This window comes from Ptychodera flava, chromosome 9 (assembly GCF_041260155.1).
Source record: "Ptychodera flava strain L36383 chromosome 9, AS_Pfla_20210202, whole genome shotgun sequence".
Lineage (NCBI taxonomy): Eukaryota > Metazoa > Hemichordata > Enteropneusta > Ptychoderidae > Ptychodera > Ptychodera flava.
The window spans coordinates 42293009-42318823 of NC_091936.1; the positions used below are offsets into that span (position 1 = coordinate 42293009).

General features: G+C 36.6%; 2 protein-coding genes across 3 annotated transcripts; both read left to right on the forward strand.

Moving 5' to 3' along the window:
• LOC139141071 (uncharacterized) lies at positions 1-17226 on the forward strand. Its single transcript, XM_070710642.1, has 11 exons — positions 1-2265; positions 6840-6961; positions 7938-7996; positions 9255-9350; positions 11435-11542; positions 11715-11843; positions 12000-12105; positions 12769-12917; positions 13094-13283; positions 16169-16297; positions 16776-17226. Exons 2-11 carry the CDS (start codon positions 6877-6879, stop codon positions 16955-16957), a joined length of 1233 nt encoding a protein of 410 aa, XP_070566743.1. The 5' UTR covers positions 1-2265; positions 6840-6876; the 3' UTR covers positions 16958-17226.
• Positions 17227-17281: 55 nt separating this feature from the next.
• Positions 17282-25452, forward strand: LOC139141072 (insulin-like growth factor 1 receptor). Of its 2 annotated transcripts, none has more exons than XM_070710643.1 (13): positions 17282-17527; positions 17787-17911; positions 18153-18364; positions 18793-18962; positions 19338-19500; positions 20831-20941; positions 21542-21699; positions 21845-21967; positions 22223-22305; positions 22566-22606; positions 23186-23282; positions 23698-23797; positions 24536-25452. In XM_070710643.1, exons 3-13 carry the CDS (start codon positions 18247-18249, stop codon positions 24584-24586), a joined length of 1215 nt encoding a protein of 404 aa, XP_070566744.1. In that variant the 5' UTR covers positions 17282-17527; positions 17787-17911; positions 18153-18246; the 3' UTR covers positions 24587-25452. The 2 variants fall into 2 exon arrangements, with proteins under 2 accessions (XP_070566744.1, XP_070566745.1); XM_070710644.1 differs by having other exon boundaries at positions 24539-25452.
• Positions 25453-25815: the final 363 nt, after the last annotated feature.

The window sequence follows — 25815 nt, forward strand, 5'->3', positions numbered from 1 at the left end:
TGGGCAGCTCGGAGTCTGTTATTTCAATTATATTATCGTAGAACCCCGGAAAACCGTAAAAATTTACGAAAATTTCCCATGCGAACGACAGCGGGGCCCAAGAACCTGTTCATGAGTAGTGTGCACGCTGCAAAAATTTTGCAAATCCGGAGATTTTTTTTTTTAAAAAACGTCTGAACTTGGCCAACAAATGCTCCATTTTATTTTGTGGTTGATTATGATCTTTGTACAAATCACAATTTTCGTTTAAGCGGTAAAGTTAATATGTGTACGATATTATTCATATTCACGGGTATGAAAACAAACCATTACTGTGTATTTGTGGGCAGTCACGTGGTTCAGCTCGACCAATCAAAATGGGACGCCCAGGGCATGGTAATATAATTTGTGACAATATGTCACGTGAAGAAATTATCCATTAGTTGAAGCAATACTGAGATAAACCTAATTGTTCTTTGTTGTTCAAACATTTCATGTATATTGCTTTATTTATAGTCCTCTTCGCCACTTGACCCTTTGTTCTCGCAATGCATTTAATAACGTCAATCCATCGCACTCCTATTGTTTTCATGCACATTAGTAAATTGCCACAGTTATAATCATTGTAAAATAGTATAACCAACACCCTTCTACATACACATCAATGACATATCAAAAAGTGTTTGCTTTCAAAATTAAATAAGATAAAAGCGTGGCTGTACACTAAATTGTACGTGAATAAGTCGTACATCACAATTATTCACGTAGAAATTCACACGAAAAAGATTTATGCAAATATAAAATTCACATTTTTACTGTCATGTTTGAAAAAAAACTTGCTCTACATAAATTCAAATACAGCAGCAAGAAGATTCGGTATCATCTTTCAAAATTGTACCCTCTACTTTGAAAAAAGTACAACCGAAACACGACTCAGTTGCGTCAATAAATGTATTGCAGTAAGAGCAGCGACTAGTGTCAATTTTACTACTCTTCATTCCCGAACTAGTTATACGTTGATCTCCGTTGCAATCCCAGGAATCCTATACTGCGATGCCCAAATATATCGTCGTACTTTTGAACGTCGAATCATAGATAACGTCTATATGCTAACTGGTTCGTGATCCTTACGAGCTTCAGACCAAAAGTTTGAGGTTTGCATAGTAAAACCACGAAAACTCGTGGTATTTCCCATACTACACACAGGTCTGTCAGTAGATTCTATCTATCTGAGATTGTCCATCACAGATAAGCCACAAAAAAAAAAAAATAAATAAAAAAAATTTTGGCAAGCCATCAGAACGTTATTAAAAGAACCATACAGAGAATCTTATGATTTTTAAAGGAAGAAAGAGCGGTATTATACAATATAATATTCTACTATATTAAATTTGCAAGATATAGTCGGGGCAATCTTGCGAGGAATGCATATAGATGTTACAGCTGGAGCGCAGTTTTGTATGATCACACCAGAAAATTTTGCACTAAATAAGTTCATGCATGGAGGTAAAAGCGTTCGTGTAACATAAGGTCAAGGACGTAAACTTTGAAAGGAACCCGGAGAAAATGGATACAAATGTTGTATCGGATAGCGAATCGTGATTAATCTTTAGAGTCCGCCGTGCCTTTCGCACAGCACGCATTGGACCGGTCAGATTACAATAATGTATTGACCTATGGTGCCCTGGCGAGATGACGCAGACGGAAATGACGATAATGTGTAAAACTACAAAACTATTTCTAGAGAGAGAAGCCAACGATTTGTGTCAGCAGCCTTGCCTAGGTCAATACCAGCTATTGGAATTGCTCATCTTGGATACTGATGGAACACTTCCTCTTTTGAATGTGGTGACATCGCATCTTTATCCGGCATTGTCCGGGCTTAAGAAAGGGTATAACAAAAGACTGAATGAGTACTTAGCCTAGCAGGGGTATTATTAACTTCCTTATGAAGGTCTCACTTACTGCCTCATGATTTCCAATATTCAATGTGACATCCTCAGTGATTGGTTCATTCTAAACAACTAACATGATATATACTCACCATGCCAGAATTACACTGCCTCACGTGACCACGACAGCTCGGCCAAATCGGAGTTGAGTCTTGTCGGTGCACTTAACTTACACTCTCTTCAACCCTCATCATTTTAATGTTTCCTTCCTCATGTAGTGAAGACTAACGGTGGACATCTAAATGCTGTGATGTTTGCATAATTCTTTACAATGCCGTGCATCTTGTAGATACCGATCAAGAACAAGAGGGATATTATCAAACATCTCTAAAGGGTAAGTGTAGTAGCCATGAACCACAACAAATGGAGAAGTAGATTTCTTTATCCATTTCTCAGGACAAACTCAGGACAAATTTTGGTGAAAATATCGTGTTATGCTCTGTGCGCAAATGAAACAATGGATTCGAAGTACAGTTAATGAATGGACAACTCCGTCGAACATTTCTCTCAAATTAAACACACCTACATAAATTTTCATCATACATACACCTGTCATTTTCTGACTCGTTTTGGGAAATAGACCCAGTCGCAGTTGGTTGGTTACAAGTAATAAAACGCAGCGTGCGGTTTTGAAATGACGGAATATCGTCAAATGTTCAACGATTTGTCATCCACTGTATTTGTAGCCCTAGAGTTGAGCCAGAATATTAGTGCTATCTCCTTTTGCCATGAAGGCAACGGTTTCATACCGTGTATAGCTTATCAGTCAAGCAGAATGAACAAGGAACAAGTGACTAGATTTTGTATAAAACGTCTTAAAATGGAAAATGACGCGACTAATCAAAAGTGAGGTCACTGGCTTATTTGTTAGTCCGTGACCCCGATATAAGTTCCGCCCAGCTCACAAGGTGAAAAAGCACCAAACTGATTCGGCAGAAAATTAGATTCTAAATGTGAATAATGTTATAATGATTGGTAACCCGGACTCATGGATAACATTACACAGACTGGACAATTAAACGATCTTTGAAATGCTTCGTGAGGGGACTAAATAGGTGCATAAATAAAGCTAGTGTGTAACAGAATATGTAATTTACCGTATTAATTATTTTGTAAATAGAACTGTTTGCTTTTCCCTGTAGTCTAAGGTCAACCTCTCGCTGAACTTCCTCGCGGTCTAAGCATTATTAAAGGTAGAAGGCACCACGGAGACAGATATTCGGATTCTCAAATTTCAACGGTTCTTTTCTAATCTATCTCTTGTGTATGCTTATTTGGAAACCTTCTCTTCATTAAATCTCACTGTCTTATTTTGTGAGAATCGAAAATGCATTTTTGTCGCACAGAGTCAACATTATGACGGCCATTTTGAATTTCAACTGTCGGTAAATTTAAGGTAAATGCTTCTCTCGAACAAATTTTTGACCGGTGATCCTTGACTTTTATTCTTGATTTTGAAGGAGAATAGTAAACAGTTTCCTTTGGAAAAAAATGAGCAAAAGTTGAAGTCTTTCACTTTCAAGACGCATGCTATCTTGAGGAAGTAACGTGTCATGTGATCCCAGTGTGATCAGTCTTTCGGAACACCTCGAATACTTTGTTAGCGGAACTTTTCCATGATAGGGAGCGAGGTGAGCACATTCTTCGGGCCCATTGTTTTTGCGTTTCTGTGTCGAAAATTCCAGATATACGTCGACATAAACACATATATTACTGCACATTGTAGGGCAAAGCCAATGAGTTAGTATAGAGTGAGATTGGATGTGTAATTTTGATTGAAACAACTACTATATGAACAGTTCACTGTTCATATGTACAGTTGAACAGTTCACTGTTCATATGTACAGTTCACTTTTCATAGTAGTTGCGTTGCTTGATAAAAATATTTCAGAATACTCTTCTTTGTCACGGGCGTGATTGGCCTCACTGGCTATGCGTATGGCAGGGATGGGAGTGTCGCTAACCAGGTTTGATCAAACTACCACAGCTCGCTTAGTCTTGGGGCTATCCCCGTGTGTAAGATTACTATTTGACAAAACCGCGCTTAAATAAAACCTCACGACCAGTAGCCTAGGGAGTCTTTTGGCTACATCACTCCAGCTCAAGGAATCACCATACTGTGCTTTTGTTGGTTTTCCTCGTAGGTTTTCCTCTACGGCGATTGCAGTTGACTTAAATGATCCCGTAGTTCTAATGACACCTTTACTGAAATAGGAAATACGTCGAAACATTCTCCCTTTACAGACGATTTCTGCGTGATTGACAGCGATAATTTTTTACATGTTTAAGGGGGGGGGGAAGAAATCTCAACTTCTTATAGTAGATGATTGTAACATTTCACTCTTGCACTGTAATAACTTGTATGTTTACGATTTTGAATCTTGTATTTTTACTTTTTTGATTTGTCTTTCAAAATATTTACAAATCTAATAATTCTTACATAGAACAGTACACGGTTTAGGTTTACCAGAAGTGAATGCGCCTTACTTGTATTGCTTTACCATCAACTGAACACGTAGGAAAGGGCTTTACTTATGAGTGTCATTGACGTAATACTCTTTATTTAGTTAAAGGGCCAGTAATGCTAACTTTTAATATTTTTCCACAATTTTTGTTCTTAATGTCGACCTAAATTTCTTGCATTACTCCCCAAAGCATGTTGATATACACAGTATTAAGCTTGTCAACCCAGCCTTGTCAGTGTAAACTGCGTTCTTATTGTTGACAAATGAATTCTCGACGTCCGGACTAGAATATAAAGGTAAACAATAATAGTCCATTTTTATGGTTGGTCTTTCAACACCTTTTGGAAGTTCAATAAAAACTTGTCATTGACATACAAAATAAAAAATTATGAAAAACCATCAAATATGAACATTACTGGCCTTTAACATAAAGCTAAAGTAAATAAATACTTTGTTTTGTGTCCATGTATGCGTAGCTTTTCGTAGTTTTTCTGGAATTAAACTTTGTCTTTGAATTATTTCCATCGTTGGCGATAATCTGAGGCATAATCAACCGTGGCCCACGACTTTTAAAAATAATTCTTTAGAGCATTCATGTCAAAAAGTTTCAGGACAGTATATTAACACACATTGTGAATAACAGATGCAAACAAGGAAACACAAAGCAAACATGCAGCTTATTACATGATTTTACGATATTAAAAACAAAATATCACTTTTCTCACACTTTTGTTCGTTAAAGCTCCATTGGCTGTACATTTTTAATGTAAATTCATTCATCGAGATCATCACAATACCCAGCGTATCTCATCCAGTGAAACCGACACACATACCGTGTCTTCATCAAGGCCTCGGTTTCGGTGTACTCTTCGGGGGTAGCGTAGCGTACACCGGATCAGAGAAGAGGTCCTGGGCTGTATTAACACATACTGGGAGAGGGGGGGGGGGGCTAGACGGAAAGATCCGTCATTGGAGGCAGCCCCTACGTTCCCCTCTTCTTACGGGGAGCGTAGAGAGCGCCCAAGACTTCTGCAAATGACATGAACAAACTATTAATCTTAAAAGAGGAAGAGTGCCGTCGTTGATTCGCATGTTTTAAGAAGGTTTTGCTCTGTTGAACGGATATGTTAGACTTGCTCTAAGTCCGTGGGAATATAAATATCAAAACAGGATACATTGAAGGAATGAACTCAAGCAGATCGTCACCGTAAGTGGTAGGATGTTGCGTAGATCGTGGGGTGAACGCCTTGGCCAGCCAGTATTGATCCCGAGAAAAGCCGGGGCCAGTGTACGGATATGTGTCACAAAGCACTATATTTTATCTCGCAATTCATTGCAAGTTCCATGATAGAAACTGAAATATGTTTTGACTTCGCAAAATCCCCTTTTTCATTGTTTAGCTTTCTAAAAGCGGTTTAGCGTACGGCCAAGCGAGGGCACTTTGGTTCAGTCGACGTTAAAATGTAGCCTAATATTTTGAGTTTTGAGAATACAATAAGTACAGCGGATATGTAAATATGTAGGGTCGATCGTTAAACATACAAACCTTTATTCAGCGGTTGATTGGTATGAAATGTAAAAGCATCGATATAAACTGTCCGTACGCATGTTTTGATTGTGAGCTTCTAATTGAGTGCCGGATACACACGGACACGTAAGCGGAATTCACGTTGTTATTAATAGCAAGTCAAACGGCTTACTGACATACGCATGCGCTTATTCATAATATACTATGCGAGTAACCGGAAGTGTACCCTTCTTTCATGGGCGCCGCCATGTTTTTTTTTTTGAGTACTCGTAAATAAACAAAAACGAAACAAATTACTATTATATAACATGCCTTTTATAAAATATACCTCTTTTATTAGCCAGTAAATGTTATATGCACCTTGTCGCTGATACAAAATATCGTTAATATAGATAAAGGGAGAAAACTGTCGTGCATATGAACGGGGGCATACGCAAAGAATGCTGGGATTGAATTATAGAAGAGCGCCCCTGTGTCAATAATTAGATTCAAATATTGCCAGTTTTTAGACGGAACGCTATAGTTTTCAGTTTGCATGTGGAAGGTGGGCAGTGCGGTTACCATTGCAATGATAATGATTGCATAATACGTCCCTTGATTATCACAATAGGGCTGTTATCATTGTAAAAATTGCCAATTTTTGTCCAAATTTTTTACACGCTACAGAAAATCTATACCTGCCCTGCTGCAGGGTTTGACGTCGTGTACGTACGTGAACTGCTTTCATCAGAGGGAAACTGGGCATAGTTGTCATATAAACGTTTATGAAGTAACAATTTCAGTTTATCATGAATCAATACAAATAACATTGCCAATCTTAACCCCTGGCGCGACACCAAGGGCTGAGCCCTATATAATATTACATTCATGAATAAGCAACTTTTAATACAGTGTTTTCACTTCGTCTCTCCGCAGTTACAGAATATACGTAGCCCGCACCCATTTATGACAAATGGCGAGATTTCTCGTATTACTGATGTTAACTTGTGCACGGTATAGCGACCAGTCAAGGGATATCAGTAGATTTCGCGATCGAGGTAAGTCGGTTTATGTTGCATTCCTCAAGGTAATGCGTTTGTTAAGTTTATTGCATTATATTGTGATCAAGATAGTGGCATATTTTTTCAGGACTTTGAGATGCGGGTAGTATACTTGCGACTGTTATACGGGGCTGTGGTAGCTTATAACAATAATCAGATTTCTTTATGCAGTTTACTAAAACCTGTTACGTTAGATTGCATGATTTCAGGAAAAATAAAAACAATTAGTATTTTAAAGAGTTGGAAATACATCTTTAGACTAATCCATAGTGACATAGCTTTAGGAAGAGTTTCTTTAAAAATGGGGTCTTATTGCTTGTTTACTTTTGTTCTCGGTTGAAGGTAGAATGCGCCTCAGGGACAGACGGTTAGACTCTCAAGCTTTTACAAATCTTTTCTAATCTTCCACTTATGGGGATTCATTCTGAAAAAAATGACGTAAAAAACTTTCACTGTCGTAGCTTTCCGAAAAGTTTTATTGTTCTCCATCGAGTTATCATAGGGATGTCTGCTATTTTGAATTTCAAATATCGGTGAAACTTGCAATGGGTAATTTGTTTAGCTGGTATGATTGAAATGTTCCTTAAGGAAACTTTGAGCAAAAATTCAAGTCTTTCACTTTCGAGACGCATACTACCTTAAACGATATATGGACTGCATTTCACAGTTTCATTTCTGTCATCGCATTATGGCGCTAGACTGTCCACCTGTCCTGAAGACCATGGTACATTGTGTTCTCTTATCGGCTTCCGGTAAGATTGAAGTTTTCTTCAATCTTTCGGAGAAACAGCAAACATTGTTAGAAACGTGTTCAGTGATAGGCCTGACATTTCAAAATCTTTTTTCTTTTCTGAGAGAATCGCAATAAAATCTGGGTACGAAGAAAAGCTTTTGCATCAAAAACAATGTCAGAAGTCTTCCGAGTACTACCAAATACCATAATTAATTATCAGATACTTTGCTTTCGTTTTAGATAAAAGCGTGTGTGCTAACTTTACCGAAGCAAGCATACATTCAGTTATAATACAAGAGGTGAGTTTTCAAATATACACACTGCCATAAACAAAAGTATTTACACGTCCAACGTTATTTAACATGGAATTCGTTTTCCCTGTCTCTTTGTATTTTAATTTATTTGCAAACGCTCAGCGATAATTAACAAAAGAAAAAGTAAATCTCGTGTGCTGTTACAGTATATTTGAAATCGCCATGCTAACTTGCGTCTTGTTCATTTCGGACGGTTCTGCGTCTTAAAGATTGCTTCGAGCACATTTCCTTCATAAGTTCAAGGTACTAAAAAGTTTTAGGAAATCTAAAATAGAATTGATTGAGATAGCAGATGTGTTAAACTTTTAATTTTAATAATTTTTTGAATGATAATTGAATTAATGTAAGCATTCCCATCAAGTATGATAATTGTCTAGGCTGCACACATTTTACAAATGCAACCGTATGATATATCATAAACATACAGTCTCTAGATTGCTTCAACTCAATGAGAAGGCATCATTGATTTTGGAACCAAATTTGGAGCTTTGGATCTTTTGATTGTTCAACTTTATCAAAAGCGTTAGGTGCTCTATGGTTGAAAGTTGCAATACTACAAATTACCAATATAAAACAAGCCTTAAAAAAAGAAAGGCAGATCAAAACAACATTACTATAGTATCCAATTATCCCAAAGTTATTCCCATTGCACTTGTCACACAAGTGTAAAATGCGCCCAAGGAACAGATATTCGGACTCTCAAACGTTTAAAATAATGATGTGAACAAAGTTACACCGTTATACTCCCCATAGGGTTAACACAGGGATGGCGGCCATTTGTTATTAATGTCAGGAAATATTGAGTAATTTGTGTGTTCAGTAACAAATAGTCGACTCCAAATTTTAATTCTTTTTTTCCGTCCAGGGAAAGCTTTAAAGCTCCACTACAGAGAGTTTGAGCAAGAATTTAAGTCATACATTTTCATCGCCCGATTGTATGTCAAAAGAATATTAGACATTCGGCACTAATGCTGTAGAATTACATCATAAAGCTCTAAAAATGGCAGTATTTCAATAATTTGCTCCTTTACAAACAGTACAATATTTCAAAGCGACTGCATGTATACCTTCTTTAAATACTCAATGTCTCACGACACTGATTTATAGAACAGTCTGCATAATATACCAATTCATCACATTCTCACATGGTCAAGGAAGTACCTTCCGCATGACCGTCGACATGCTGTCCCGTCATGTCAGCCACTGAAATGTATTTCCGTGTTTTACATGTTTTTTTTTACAGGTGTCTCCTATTGGTACAGAGGTATACCAAATACCAACCTTTAGCCGAAACGCATCTGCTCCGAGTCGAATCTTCATCGACAGCACAACAAACAAGGTATCAAATGAAATAGACTTTTCAAATCAAAAGCACGTATATGTCCTCGACTCTACCTTTATCACCTTGAAATAACCTTCACATCATTAGTTAGATTTATACAGTACTGCGCGGTAGACGTCTCTTGATCTGCTCTCAGAGTACCAAGGAAAGAGCTCACTGAACATAGAGGGGACAGGGGTCAGTCCCCTTGGGTGGGGTTCTTTGTGCAACGGTTTATCTTATTTAACTAATTTTGACTGTGATATTTCTAATAAAGATTTCGACTCCAAGCCGTGTGACTTCTTTATTTATTACCTACAAGTCTTTATCTCCGCTCCAACCTGTGTACACACCACGTCAAGTGCTCCGCAAACATTGCCAACTTGCTCATCGGCTGTCCTTACCATGAGCGTTTTGGTTATTAAAGGTAGTGGAATTGATCCCAGGGATCGAGTTTGTTCTAGTCTGTAAGAGGATTATGAAGGTGTCATAGCCTTTTGTTTTCTATTGAATTTGTAATCTAGTAAGTAAATTTCCTGGCAAGACAAACTGACGCCTAAACCGCGCCTTTAAGTCAACGCCACAGCCGTGCTACATGTAGTAAAACAAGTACTACATGTAGTAAAACTACGTGTGGGACTGCTGTAGTGTTGACTTAATTAATCCACCGATACAGACAGCCGATTAGCCAGTTGGAAATGTTTGCAGAACAATTAAAGTGGTGTGTACAGGTTGGAGTGGAGATAAGGACTTGCAGGAAATAAAGAAAGTAGTCAGACGGGTTAGAGTTGAGTTCTTTATATGAAATATCACAGTCAAAATTAAAATAAAATAAAATAAACCATTATACAAAGTACCCCACCCCTCCCCATCCCAGGGGACTGACCCCTGTCCCCTGTGCTGCGCATGCACTTAAATGATGTTACCCTTTCTGTTACAAATGAAAACATTATCAGGGTAACATACCTAACGGGATACATAAATATGCAATGTGTCTTAAAGGAGTGCTTGTACTAACTTTTTGACAACAACATTAAGATAGTATACACGTTCGAGACAGATATTGTACTCCTTCTGACTTGACTGGAATCAGATTGTTGAATCCTTCTATTATCGTCCACTGTACAGATTTAACGACACGTTTTGTCTTCGTTTTGTCTTAATTCTTTGTGAACGGTTTTGAAGAAGTATGAGAGGAGGTGAAATCCCGAAATAGTGGCCGTCATGAATTTCATTTACTTGTAAAGTTGAAGTAATTTTGTCAATTGTTATGTGAGACAAAACGAACAAAACGGTGAACTCAGCAATTTCCTTTTAAATTAAATTTATTACAAAAAATTAAAACTAATCACTAAGTCAATGGATAAAGTACAAACTGTAAAAGTTTACAGGCTACTTATCTCAACTGGAGCGGCACAAAACTCCAGTCTCATAGTTGAGCCAGACCGACGGATGAATGAACAGTCCTTTGGCTTGCGGGCTTGAATCCACAGTATAAATCTAGCGTTTCTATGAAGGTTTTGAAAATCTTTAAATTAATACTGTTGAAGTTTCCAAAGTCTTGAAGTAACACTCAAGTGATACGATCCCCAATGTCTGACTGGAAATGTGTGCCGTCCCCTATTTATACTCAAATGGTTACATAAGAGAATATAAGAACAATCTAGAACTTCTATTGATATGCTAATTACTGCTCTTGTGACCAAATGATTTTTCAGAAACTTGTAAACATGAGTAATTGACTTCGAGATCATGAAGGACAGTGACCTTGAGAATGCTCTATATAGAGTAAAATCAGGTAATGAGTGTGGGGGAAAATGACCTACATAACACAATAATTATGAATTAAATATTTTATTTTGACTTTTCAAATTCAAAATTATTTTATTGAGAGGAGAGTGATGAAAAGGTCAAACGGTCAACTTCATATTCTTCTTACACACTCACAACTGTAAAATGCCAGCAGATCAATTGTAGAGTTCAATGCACTTCTTAAGGTTTAAATTTCTTCATAGAATTGATTTGTCCAGCATTTGTTAACTCATTTGAACATCATACCATGTAAATATCATCCTAGGTTTTATGTCATTTTTCTCCAACAGAATGAAAAATTTGATGTGAACAACAGCGGTACTGTATATCTCTCCGGATACCTTGACCATGATATTGATCAAGAGTTTGATCTTAGCGTATTCTCACTGGAGCCACTGGTAAGTTTGCCTCGCGTATCTGGCTTCAAATTGTATTCCCGCAGTGACAAACCACAAAGCAATACTGTACTCGCAAAGACATTTCGTCGAAATGAAAATTTGTTTCATACTGACAATATACCGATAAAACACCAAGGGTTTTCTTATATTACGAAAAAATTAATCGTTACAGATCACAGGAGACAAGGTTTGCTTGAAACATAGAGTTCATGTTACGGTCGAAGATAATTCTGTTTGGCCACCAAACTTCAATGAAAGTTGTTGCTTTTGTAATGGCTACAACAAACGTCCAAGGGACTACGTAAGTAAATTTCCTGTAGATTTTACAAGTTTTTCATATTACGGACATTTCGCAGTTTAACATAAGTTTCGATTGCTTTGTTTTGAAAGTAAAAAATAACAACTTCTTGATCACGCTTTGTCTTATTAATGCTCGTCTTACTACATTCTGTTGCAGCCGTTTTTTGTGGAAATTTTGTTCGGGGAAGCAAGAGTTCCTCTGGAAGAAACAACGCCACTTGTATGGAAAGACAAAATGTTCATGGATAGCAGTCCAAGTAAATGTAAGAGAGTCAATACGAGTGCTGATTGACTCTGTAATTTCCAATAGTTATTTGCTTTTGTTGGAACACAAGAAACCATTATAGTTAGTCGACTGTCTCTCAATCATGATTACTAGTCATATTAATACTTGCAACTGTAATATTATGTAAATTGTAATATTTTTTATACAAAGACGTCCATATGAGTCATATCCCAATTAAAATTCGTGCATCCGGATCTGTAGAAAAATAACTATACGGGCTATACAGGTTGTTCATATGAAGTTCAGCTGTCTTGATATTTGAGGTATTATTCAATATGTTGTGTTTCTCGAAGGTTCTTTTCTTTCAATTCTACCGAACAAAAATTTGTCGACGAGTAACTTTCACGACGTTGGTTCTACTCTCACCCTGATTGTAAATATCACACAAAAGCATCGATGACACCCATATTAATTTTTGAGAATTTAGTCATCGAATGCTTTAAAAATCATTTCAGATTATAAATATTAACAATACTAGAGATGAATTTTCACACAAAGCAAATTTAGATGTCATATAGAAATTACAAGACATACATTCGTCGACATACCTATGGTAAGGTGTTAACTTGCGGGAGACATATCAAAGTAACACATGTATGAATGGATGACTTTACAAGCACTATATTTTCCTATTGAACAGGCTCGGGAGATTTGTATATTTTACTAGAAGGCTTGGATTTACAGAACGAGCTGTTGGTCAGTAATTTTCCTCGCTCTGCCGTGGCCGTGAGATGTGTTGACAGAAACAGGCTTGAGGAGTTTTTGGCTGGACACACACAACTCCTTCGGGTAAACTGTGCTAATTTAATGTTATATAGGGCTCAGTCATACATATGAAGGAAGTAATGTACAGTAGAAGGTTAGTTCGATCTGTTTTCAGCTTAAAACGTGCTGTCTCCTGCATTTGTGCTGTTATCCTGGACCATCACTTTAAATCTCTTCATCAAAAACTGAATGTCTTTCAGATTAATGACGTGCCAACAAGACTTCAGGAGAAGACGTGGTTCTCAAAGAGACGACAAAGTCAGTTTGTGAGAATCGATTTCGCAGATGCATTTATACAGAGGGCGGTAGACGAAACTCCCGTTTCATGCAAAATGTCATTTCCTGGTTTGAGACGTGCGTTCAGAACCACAACAGTAATTAAAGTGCTAGGTAAGGAGTCCTCCAACATATCTATCTTAAGACATTCACACAGAATAAGGAATCTATACTCAAACCATGTAAAAAATTTCATTTATTTTGCCAAATAATTGATACATTACTGGAAAGAAGGTCAATTCTGACTTTTGTGGTCAGACTTTTGTTGAATACTAACAATGTCACATAGCCGTGACTACCTATAGTGAATACCTATTTTAATGCAGAAATTAACAATACGTTCTTTTAAACATTAATTTTTGCATAATCATATCGATCATGATATTGATTCGTGTTTATTTCTGAAATTCTATTTGTATAGATCTAAAATATTAAATGAAATTAAGTAACAAATGATGCTTTAACATTACGAGGCAGCTTCTGACAAATGATAAGTATCCTGGGCTCGGAGGTGCTTTGAAATTTGTGAAAAAAAGCGTTCTTTATGTCACCGGGAACATACATACCGTACACCCGCAAACTTGACACTGCTCAATGATTTGTAGGTAATTTGTAATAGCGTGATAAGCCTGTTGCTACTTGTCGACATATTGTCCACGAGTTTTCAAATGAAATTATTTAAGGTATTATGCGCCTCGAAAGTGAAAAACTTAAAATTTTGCTCAAACTTTCCTCAAGGAATCTCTCAACAGTTCTCTTTTAAAATCAAGAATAACCAGATGTGAACTGAATATGCTCACGGGTTTTACAACAGGTGCATTAATAGTTGTACGCTTCACAGAACAATCAGATATCTGTTATATCACTATATGTAGCAGGTTTTATCAACTTCGCACAGTACTCTCAGAGTTTAATCACTAATAATAAAACTTGATTTAATATGCAAATGAGCTGTTACTTAACTTGACACTGCTCAATGATTCATGGGACAATAAGATATCCATCAGATCAACATTTGTAGCACGTTTTAGTAAATTTAATGCTGTTATTTTAGAGTCATATCACTAATTACAAAGTTCATTAAATATGCAAATGAGCCCTAAATTAACTAGACAGTGTTCAATGTTTCATAGCACAATTAAATATTTATCAGATCCATATCTGTAGCACGTTTCACCAAATTTGGTGCCGTAATTTCAGAGTTATATACCTAATTAAAAAGTTTATTGATATGGAAATTAACCCTTAATTAACTTCACAACACTAAATGCTTTACAACACAGTTAGATAGCTGTTGGATCAATATATGCAGCAGTTTTCATCACATTTGATGCAGTTATTTCGGAGTTATATGACTAATTACAAACTTCATGGAATATGCAAATGAGCTATTTATTAACTTGACACTGCCAAATGCTTCACAGTACAATTTGATATTTATCAGATCAACATCTGTAGCAAGATTCATCAAATTTAATGCAATAATTTTGGAGTAATATTACTAATTTCAAACTTCATTAAATATGCAAATGAACCCTTGCCGTCATTTCAGAGTTATATACCTAATTAAAAAGTTTATTGATATGGAAATTAACCCTTAATTAACTTCATTCTACTAAATGCTTTACACCACAATTAGAAATCTGTCGGATCAGTATATTTCATCATATTTGGTGCAGTTATTTTGGAGTTATATGACTAATTACAAAACCTCATAAAATATACAAATGACCTTTTTGTTAACTTGACACTGCCAAATACTTCTCAGTACAATTAGATATTTATCAGATCAATATCTGTACCCGATTTCACTGACTTGGTTGCCGTAATTTCATAGTTATATACCTAACTACAAAGTTCATTAAATATGCAATTGAACCCGAATTAATTTCACACTACTAAATGCTTTACACCACATAAGATATCAGTCGAATCAGTATCTGCATCAGATTTCATCACATTTGGTGCAGTTATATCGGAGTTATATGACTAATTACAAACTTCATAAAATATGCAAATGAGCTATTTATTAACTTGACACTGCCCAATGCTTCTAAGTATAATTAGATATATATCAGATCAATATTTGTTGCAAGTATCATCAAGTTTTATGCAGGAATGTCAGAGTTATGTCACTAATAACAGAAGTTCATTAATATGCAAATGAGCAGATAATTGACATGACACTCACAGTGTCATCATAATGTTCTGAGATTGTCATCTGTGAAAAGTTTCATGAAATTTTGTGCAGTATTTCGTGATATATGTCTACACTGTCATTACCGTCTCTATAGGGAAACCATTGTACGGAAAAAAACGATATTGCATAACTTTATTAATATGCAAGCCACAGTAATCAAAATCTAATCAGTTCTTGCAAGTAGCATATGGTACCTGTCTACCGAATCTGACTTGAATCTGTTCAGGCGTTTTTTGAGTTATCGTGTAAACAAACAGACAGACAGACAGATAGATAGACAGACACACACACATACACACGGACAGACAGACAGACATTGCTATGACATTAGGCCACGTGTTCATACACGTGAGCTAAAAATGGGGGGTCACCGAGCAAATTTTTGAGAAACATATTATCCAAGATTCTCCGATATTTGAAATTCAAAATGACCGCCAACCCATGTTAATTCCATGAGGAAAAAGAAAAATTTCGATTTAAAAAAAAGGTTGGTGAAAGTCTTTCTTACTCCAAGGCTACAAATCAGTCCCCACAAGTGGTAGATCAAAAAGAGCTGGAAAAGTTTGAGAGTCCAATATCTGTTCCAAAGGCGCCGGCGCATACTATGGATATCCTTTACTAGTGTATCTGTACAGTAAGTGTTTTACAATCATGGCGAGTTGAACAGATACAAATAATTTCACGACTGATAAAATAGCATGTGTCCAACATTTTTATACCAAATTACAGTGACAAGCTGTTGGTCAAGGAAGATTCGAAGGTCTTAATTTACAAATATCAATTCTTATCCTGTTTTAAGGATGCCCAGATGGTTACTATGGCCTACAGTGCGAAGATGTCTGCATTTGCAAAAACGGGGCAGCATGCCACGTTTTGAATGGAGCCTGCAAGTGTACACCCGGTTGGCGCGGACCTGCATGCGATATACGTGAGTAAGGTGTCCACGTTGATTATGTTTTATTGAAAAATTTGTATAAGAATAAGATGTAACTCACCTACGTCTGTTTACTGTTTGTTAACGTTATCTGAATGTTGTTGTTGTTGTTGCATCATCGGTCCTTGACATTCCAGTGAGACTGAGAGGTATCCCAAAATCGTTGGTTATACATGTGTTACAATGAATATTGGGGTGTTTTGGATGGGAGAATGCAGGCGGTATTTGCAGACACTCATTTCGATGTAATAGGAACATAATTCTTGACTCGGGAAAAATATTAGAAAATACTCTTATCGATAGACTATACTCTGCTGTTTTATGAGAACGTAATGGACAAATAGTAATATAGGAAATCTTAAGGGCTAATCTGTAAAATGACGTCATAGCATCATGTTATGTATCTCTTCATAATCTCAAAATTACTCTTTAATATGACACTTAGATGTAGACCACTTTTCACACCTTACAGGTCACAGTGAAGTACGTCTTGGTGCAGAGTACAGGGAAGCCTACTTCGGGGAGTATGTGTTGCTCTCAGCCACCGGCTACAACGTTGATCTAAAAAATGATAATGTAAAATGGTATCTCAATGGATCGAATGAATTCTTGAGTGGCTCGAAAGATATTTTGTTTTCAATCAACAATAGGTGAGGGATTTTTATTGCTATTATATATATTTTTTTCTGATTATATTGTCCCGAATACATCGGTAAAGATGTTCTCTGATCGACAAAAATAGACAGCTTTCTTCGATTACAAGTATAGTTCTCTTGCTGTTTGTAGCTATAACCACAAATGCGAGCCAAATAATAAGTAATTCCAAAACTACGTGATTAAAACGACATTGAAACTTAGCCGACCATAAAAATAACCTGAGAACGTAAAGATGTTTGACGGACTACTAATGGCAATGCGTTCATACCCTTTTAACATTCCGAAGTGATTATACACGTGTTGATTGGAAAAGTCCATAGAATCATTTTTAATACTACTGTCTCGCTGTCTTCTTTTGTCTGTATCTGCGTCTCTCTGTTTTTGTGTCCCCGTTTCTCTATATCTGTCTGTCTTTCTTTTTTCCTGCCTTAATCCCTTTCCATAGTTCGAACACAGTAAAATTGACAGTTTTTAGTGTTGCTGATAATAGCGCCGGAGTTTACCTAATTTCCGTAACCGATTCCGAGGGTAACAACTTGACAGATACTACATTCCTGTCCTTCAAAGGTTGGTATCAGGGTCTGAGGTTAGAAATTTAAGTACAGGGTAGATGTAGTAGCAGGTAGCAAGAATGATGATATATAGGTAAGCTTGACTATTGTGAATGAGATACATTGGTCACTTTGATAGTTCATTGTAAATGGGATAATGTAACGTTGATCGTTCGCCGATAGGCGGCGTGTGTCTCAGTCGGCAACATGTACAAATCAATCATCATTCGTCTTTAGTAGTAAAGAGATAAACTAACCTTTAATATCATACTCAGGTTGTCACGACAACTACTTTGGTGCAAATTGTGACTTGGCTTGTGATTGTGAAAATGGAGCTCAATGTGATCGTTATCAAGGGGCGTATGTCAAGCAGGTTGGGCTGGTATCCACTGTGAACAGGGTTGGTAATTCTTTTATTGTTATTTTTAACGGCAGTTATTATATTATTTTGATTCATTTAATGTGTTTGTTACTTTTCATATAATTATTACGTAATTTACTCAACTAACGAAGGTGTGTAATTTTAACCACTTATTTTATATCTGTATAAATATTTTAGTGCGTCAAAGTAAGATTGTTCCAATTTGAAAAATAAGGTGCGTTAGTCAGTATATCTCACATTCGTTTTAATGCCATTTCAGCGTGTCTATCTGGCTGGTATGGCAATAAGTGTACATCTCAGTGCTTGTGTGAGAACAATTCTACCTGTACACCGTGGATGGAACCTGTAGGTGCATGGCAGCGACTTGTGGACTGTATTGTCACATCAAATGCGAATGTGACTATTCACAAGACTACATCTGTGAAGAAAGTATTGGAAAATGTCTTTGTACAAGCAGTTTGAAAGAAAAAGGTAAACTTTAAGGAAGAATGCGCCTCGGATACAGATATTTGGACTCTCAAACTTTTCCAATTCTTTTCTTATCTACCACTTGTCGGGGGTCATTTTGAAGCCCAAGGAGAAAAGGAAAACTTTCACCGTCTTAGTTAACTCAGGGATGGCAGCCATTTTGAATTTCAAATATCGGTAAAGCTTAGTTTCTCTATTACCAAAAGTTGATTTTGAAAGAGAATGGTTGAAACGATTCCTTTGGAAAGTTGGAGCAAAAGTTAGTCTTTTACTTTAGAGACGCATACTACCTTAGGTAGGAATGGCTAAAAACTGATTTTGCTCTCGCTGTTGTTAAATATGAATGATCATCGACACACAAAGTCATATTAAACAATGAATATTTCATCAGAAGTACAATACATATGTGGGCATAATTCCTTTTTAAATAGATTCCCCACAAGACCGTGAGAATGGTACACTGACGGTGAAGATAATCGGCGGCGTCGCTGTTGTGGCACTTATTTCAACATGCCTAAGTTTCGTCTTTTTTATCCGTCATCGAAACGGCTACAGAGGATTCAAGGCCCTTGTTGATACAGAATTTGATGACTACATACAGGTAAAGGAATGCACGTTTGAGAGACATACACTGACCGACAACCGACACCGAATTACAGACAAACTGACAACTTCTATCGGGCCAGCATCATTCAGAATTTTACTGTCACTATATAATCGTGTTATACCATTTTGCATTTAATGAGACGATAAGACAATAATTTCGACAAAGTAAAGTTTGACCTTTTCAAACTTCATAATTAGACCTTTTTAAATAAAAAGAAGAACAAGACATGTATGTGTTTTATATGCTGTTAACATAAAACCAATAAAGACCCTTCTCTCATGATAAATACGTTTGTTAATTTTTAGGGGTTAGCGCTTGAATTAGACATTGCAGAACATTCTCAATGCTCTTTGTCTTTGATTGCTGCAGGGACTACTTCATGACCACCCAGATCTCCCCGATTGGAATCTCAGACGAGAAAAGATAAATGTGATAAGAGAAATTGGGTATGGTGAGTTCGGAAAAATTGAATTAGCAACGCTTGAAAGACGAAATGGACCAGTGACTGTAGCGATTAAGTCGCTTATCCCAGGCAAGTTATTGATGTTGTAAACTTTCATTTTTAGTACCTTTCATTAAGCGTTCTTTCTGTCTACTTTTGAAGGCGCCCTTCTCAATCCCAGGTTCTCGCATTAGCAAATCTATCAACAGCACATTAACAGTGTGTCAATGTTTTGTTTTCCATTGAATATTTCATCAAGTAAAGAATATTTATATTAGATAAATCTGATAATGGAGCGGGAGCTTTAAGTTAAATGTGCGGCAATATGCAACATGTCTTAAAGCTCCATAAAGCTGTATCTTTTGGCTATTTTTTCAGAATTTTTTTTTCTGGTTTCCCTACACCTTCTGCATTGAATCACTAAACTGCAATTTAATGCCAAGTATTTAGCATATCAACAGAACCTATATGAGTATAATCTCCATTGTTATTGTTGAAAATTGTAGTCAAGTCCGGACTAGAATTCATTTGTAAACAATAAACAATGATTACTACACACATACAAGCAGTGTTGACAAAAATGCTCGAAATTTCAGCATGATAAACGGATTAGGTCAGACATGGTAGTTGATATACAGAAGTGGAATACTGAAAAACTTGCCACAAGTTACAGCTTATGTCCCTTTAAGGTATACAGTCACCTGTAATGTACATGTGCCCATATATGGTCAAGGGGGTTCCTTGGTATTCAAAATGCCCATGTGAGGGCGCCGTTTTTAAAAAAGGGGCCACCCGCTTAAAATCTGTGATTGGTTGGATTTTCTCTTTCCATGGTAACTGTGGCAAAATTGGAACAGGTGACAGTTCACCATGTTGCCAGCTGTTGTTCCTTCCTTCTTCTACCGTCCGTCTGCTGTCCTCTGTACCAGTAAACACACCTCTCATATTCAGTGGTTGTTCGAATATAATTGACATGTAAACTCATCATATCACCCTCTGTATATATGGATATCATGCGCGATCAGATCCTCTCACACTGCTAATACGCCAGTATTAATATCATTTTATAGTTTTATTTATGAGTTTAGTTATTACGTAATAAAAACAAAGATGACGTCAAAGTAAATGACCTCTGAAACAATACCAAGATGGTTGATTGATAATATAGTTCACGTATGAACTACACCCAGCCCTGCTGTGCTCATGTTGTAAAATCGCCGTTACACGTCGATTAAAACAACGCCTTAGTCAACTATTATAAGTTCTGTAGCTTGAAAGATTTCGATAGCACAGACATACATGTATAAGCTACACAAATATGCAGGAGGTAACGCTCTGCTTTTATTTGGTAACGTAGGCTGTTATTCTCTTTTTATGAAACAAAATATTTATTGTTACCCTCTTCTTTGTATCGATATAGCGCAATGTCTTCCGATCTCTTACCGTGACTTTTGCCATGAGATCACTTGTTTAAAGAGACTGAATGGTCATCCTAATATTATCAACTTTCTCGGAATAGTACTTTCTGGAGGTAAGTAGTTCGACATTGTTCACATGTAGAATTTGCCTTTTCCAAAAGACAGCTGATATACAATGAAATGTACATTTAAGCGGTTCATGCGGAGTGCATTGTTTTAACACAATTCGACCAAAATTTGAAGGTATAAAGACAAAAGACTTACACACTTAAAAGCACATGCCTGAAACATTATTACAGTTTTCTTCGGAACAAGAAAATGTATTTTCAACGACATATGTTGTCAAATGTCACTTGATATAACTGCTGCATTGAACATAAGCATTATTATTGTCATTCAAAGGTCTTTAAACATCATGATCATCATGATCATGATCGTCATCATCATCATCATCATCATCATCATCATCATCGTTGTCGTCGTCGTCGTCGTCGTCGTCGCCATGATTTGAATCATCGTCGATTGTATCACTATTTAGTAACATACTAATCATCATCGTCGTCGTAGTCGTCATGATAATTATTGAATAAGTTGATGCAATAACTTGCTTCAGATGTACAAAGCTGTTCTTCCCGCTGGAAATGAACGGCATTTGACAATTGTTGTAAAACCTCTCCATTATAAGTATTATCTACCCAACTTACACTTTCTAGAGCCAAAATATATTGTTGTGGAGTATGCTGCGCATGGTGACTTGCTGAGCTACGTACAGAATCTGAATAGTGAAAGAATAACATTTCAAGAGGAGAACAGGCTTATGCGAATCACCAGAGATACAACACTGGCCATGCAGTATATGGAAAAAGAAAGGGTTTGTATCTCATTAATAGTTCTATAATTAAAGTGGAGCCATTCTGGGAAATACTCATTGCCATTTTAAATTTGTCATGTGATATTTATTTTAAGGTATTGTATGCAACCCAGCTATGTAGTGAACCGGAAATCTGTTCTTGCAGTATATACACCGAGACCTTGCCTGCAGAAATATATTGATTATGGAAGACTATGTCGCCAAGATCGGTGATTTTGGTTTGAGTCGCGATATCTATGAAACTGGACAATATTGTAAAGACGCATGGGTAAGTGTCGAGCCTATACGTATTTATCATCGACAGCGTTATTATAACGAACATGATAACTATTGTGTGTGATTTATTGTAGGTCAAGTTTTTTGTTCGAATATGGCGAAGATAGAAATAATTTTTTGATATTTAAGCATGATAATGATATTCAATTTAATACGTTAGATTTGGGTCACTTATTCCAATTCAACGAAACGTCTTTCTTTCTTTTTACTTTACTCGTCACCTACCTACATACTGTATGACTAACAGTCGCAGGATCAAGGTCCGCTGCCTCTAAAATGGATGCCGTTAGAGTTCCTGACTCAAGGTATTTTTGAGAAGAAAAGTGATGTGTAAGCTTTGAGCTCTTATAATATCAAAATCTTACAGTGATCTTACACATAGCAACACATCTACATTTTGAAGCCACCCCTAGCCTTTCTTGAAATACAAATCCCAAGTTTATGGTACGGCAGACCACTGTGACTACACAATAAAAAGTCAAATGGATAGAATTTTAGCACACAATGCTTGGTATTAGTTCTTATGATACATTTTATGATTGTATGTAACTTTGATTCAATGCACTAAAATGAGATTCAATTTCTTTTAGTTGGTCGTTTGGAGTTTTATTGTGGGAGATAGCAACTCTCGGTCAGTAATATCTTATGTGTACTCTAAATATTTACACGACTTTAATCTCTCCAGCTCTATGGAAACTGATGGCGCTTAAAACACCCTGAGCTAAGAATTAACAACTTACAAGAGCCAGCTTAACATAATTCCCGATACCAAGATATGCACAGTGCATGCTTAAACTGACATTGATGATTAACACTGAAGAAAATCATAAGAATAATATTCCTATCAATGTGGAAGTAATACTGGCGTACAATCATCATGGTAAAATCAAACATCTTTTAACTTTGCCAATACGAGAGCATGATATGTAATGGTCTTTTAATTCAACAAACAGGTACAATGAGGTAAGACGCTTTTCTGCAGTACTCGGATGCACATAGAGTTTTAACGCTTTATTGGACGATTAATGTAGCAATTTCCTCCTTCCAGCAACATAAAGAGGGATAGGGCTTATTGCTTAAACATTGTAAATATTGCGAATATCAATAAGTCCTTAAATAAAGTCAGTCACACATGCTCTTTGTCAATAAATTCCCTGGGTGGTGTTTCTACATCTACACCAAACAAATGAAATAGAGATCACTTTCGCAGGTATGACGCCGTTTTCAAACGTTCCGACTAGTATGATGGTGAAATTTCTACTGGAAGGCCAGAGGCTTCGGAAACCTGAAATGTGCTCAAAACATTTGTAAGTCATTCAACTAATTTTCATTTCTATTTGCAACACGCGCTGTTTTGTACATAGATTTGCTTAATTTCGTCTATGTCAACTGCTACTGTTATTTCTCTAACATGGTAATTTTTCCGGTGTTACAGTAGGTCTTCCAATGGTTCTACTCCGGAATAAAAGGACGCGATGCGTACGACGTTCTACAGACTCAGTACGCCCAAATAATCACGTGATGCCGGTACAAACAAATCCACATGTGTACTGAACGCGTATGGAAATACACGTACGTCTGTGCGCGTTTGCGCACATGGCTTTGTTTGTACCGTGGTCGATCGAATTCCGGGTTTGGCCTATTCAAACCATTCTGTGATGATTTTGCCTCAATTTCTTAAACACGTCAATTTTGAACATCCAATATGATAACCCTTCACAGATACGACATAATGCAGAAGTGTTGGCGATCAGAACCCGAAGAAAGACCGTCAGCGGTAGAACTTACCGAAGAATTCGAAAAATTATTAAGAAATGGAAAGGTAGTTATCTGTCATTTCATTTTCTTAGCAAAAGTATCATCTTTGATTGATAAACATTCACACATACAGTGTACCTCTAGAAATTCGGTGATCTATGTGTATATCACGACAAGCCTATACATAACAGCTTTTACTCTGTATACGGCAGCTGTGAAATTCAAAAAGACGGCAGTACAAGGTAGAATCCGCCTCGAGGACAAATATTCGGACTCCGAACTTTTTACAATATTGTTGTGGACTACCATTTGTGGGGGTCATTTTGAAGCTTATTGAGTAAATGAAGTTTTCGCCTGCTCAAATTTGTGAAAATTGAAAGTTGTATATTCCTCCGTAGAGATAACATAGGGATTGAGGCTATTCCGAATAACAGATATCGGTAATAATGGGCAATTTGTTTCTCTAGTACAAACATTTTCGCGCTCACCTGTAGTCTAATTCTTGATTTTGAATGAGAACAGTCACTTGAAAATTTACTGGAAGAAAGTTTAAGCAAAAAAATTAAGTCCTTCATTTTCAAGGATCGTACACCTTAAACGTATGGTACAAAAGTTGACTCGCTTAATTCTGTGCCAAAACAACGTAATTTTACAGCATAGAAAGTTTAGTGTAATATTTTGATGACAGTGTAGAATTCGTTTCAAACCATTTCGTACAAACGGTGCAGCTATTACATTCACCAAAGTTTATTGATGTAAACTCTTTGTGAAACTAGCAATCATCTGTTTTGTTTCATTTCAGAAGTTCTTCATTAATGTAATTCCCGATGACTTTGAAGTCTTAGACCTTTAGTGCGGTTGGTGAACATCAAATCTGTCAAGATGGTAAATTTGCCTTGTTCAATGGAGAGTGTACAAACACTTCAGCGTTGCCAATCGGCACTTTTTCAGTTCTTGCGGAATGAGATCATTTGTGACACAGGAAGAAGAGGAAACTAGAGATTCATTGTGACGCCATGGAAGTTTACTTTCTTTGAAAGTGACGTATTTCATTCCAAGTCATCGCCTGAACTTACAGTCCATGGACACTTGACCGAGTTCGACTCTCAATAGAGCTTCCTACCCACTATAAGTGGGTGTACTTATGAAGACAAATTTATTTTGATTATTTACACTTTTATTGAGCGGTCCGATTACTGGTAAAGTAATTTCATCAGGGCTCATAAATACATCAAGAAAAGGAAAAGATTAGATGCAAGAAAAGTAAATCACAAAGGGACGTTGCTTTTGACATATTCTTTCAATTTACATTTGTACAATTGCTTAAAATTCTTTATCAGCCATCATCCAACAAGTGTAACTTTAACGCGATTTTCTGTCAGTTTAGTCGTTGCACTTTCAATTTCTTAGTGCAATCCCTGTAGTATAAAACCATTCTAATTGAACAATTGGGGAAGCAGCATCGTTCTCTGACACAGAAAAAATCTGAATTATTATGTCTAATAGTGGCGCGGCATAACCAAAATTTTCATAACAATTGTGCATTTTGTGATAGAAGATGAAATTTGGTATGAATGTAGATTATCATGATATAAATCAATTTGGGTACCGAGCCACCATAGGTTCAGCCTCGTTCTGGTGTGGCGGCCATTTTAAATATTGCGACCATCAGTCACCATAAAATCCCATAGTTGCTGCTCTAGGGATGATTCTGTGGGGAATAGTATTTCCATCATAAATGCCAATTAATCTTACTATTTGCATTTTTATTGTTTTAAAATCAATTTGGATACCAAGGTCTAACACATAGAGCCTCGTTCAGGTGTGGCGGCCATTTTTAAAACATATCGACCATCAATTACTGTAAAATCCTATAGTTGCTGTTCTATGGATGATTCTGTGGTGAATAGTGGATGTATTACTATCATAAATGCATATTAAGATTACCATTTGCATTTTTTATTGGTTCATTATTTCATTTTCTCAGAAACGCGGAGTCTCTTAATAAATTATTGACAATATGGCTGCCACAAGGCCAAAATGGAAATTCAAAGTTGCCAAATTTAATGTTTTTTTACGATG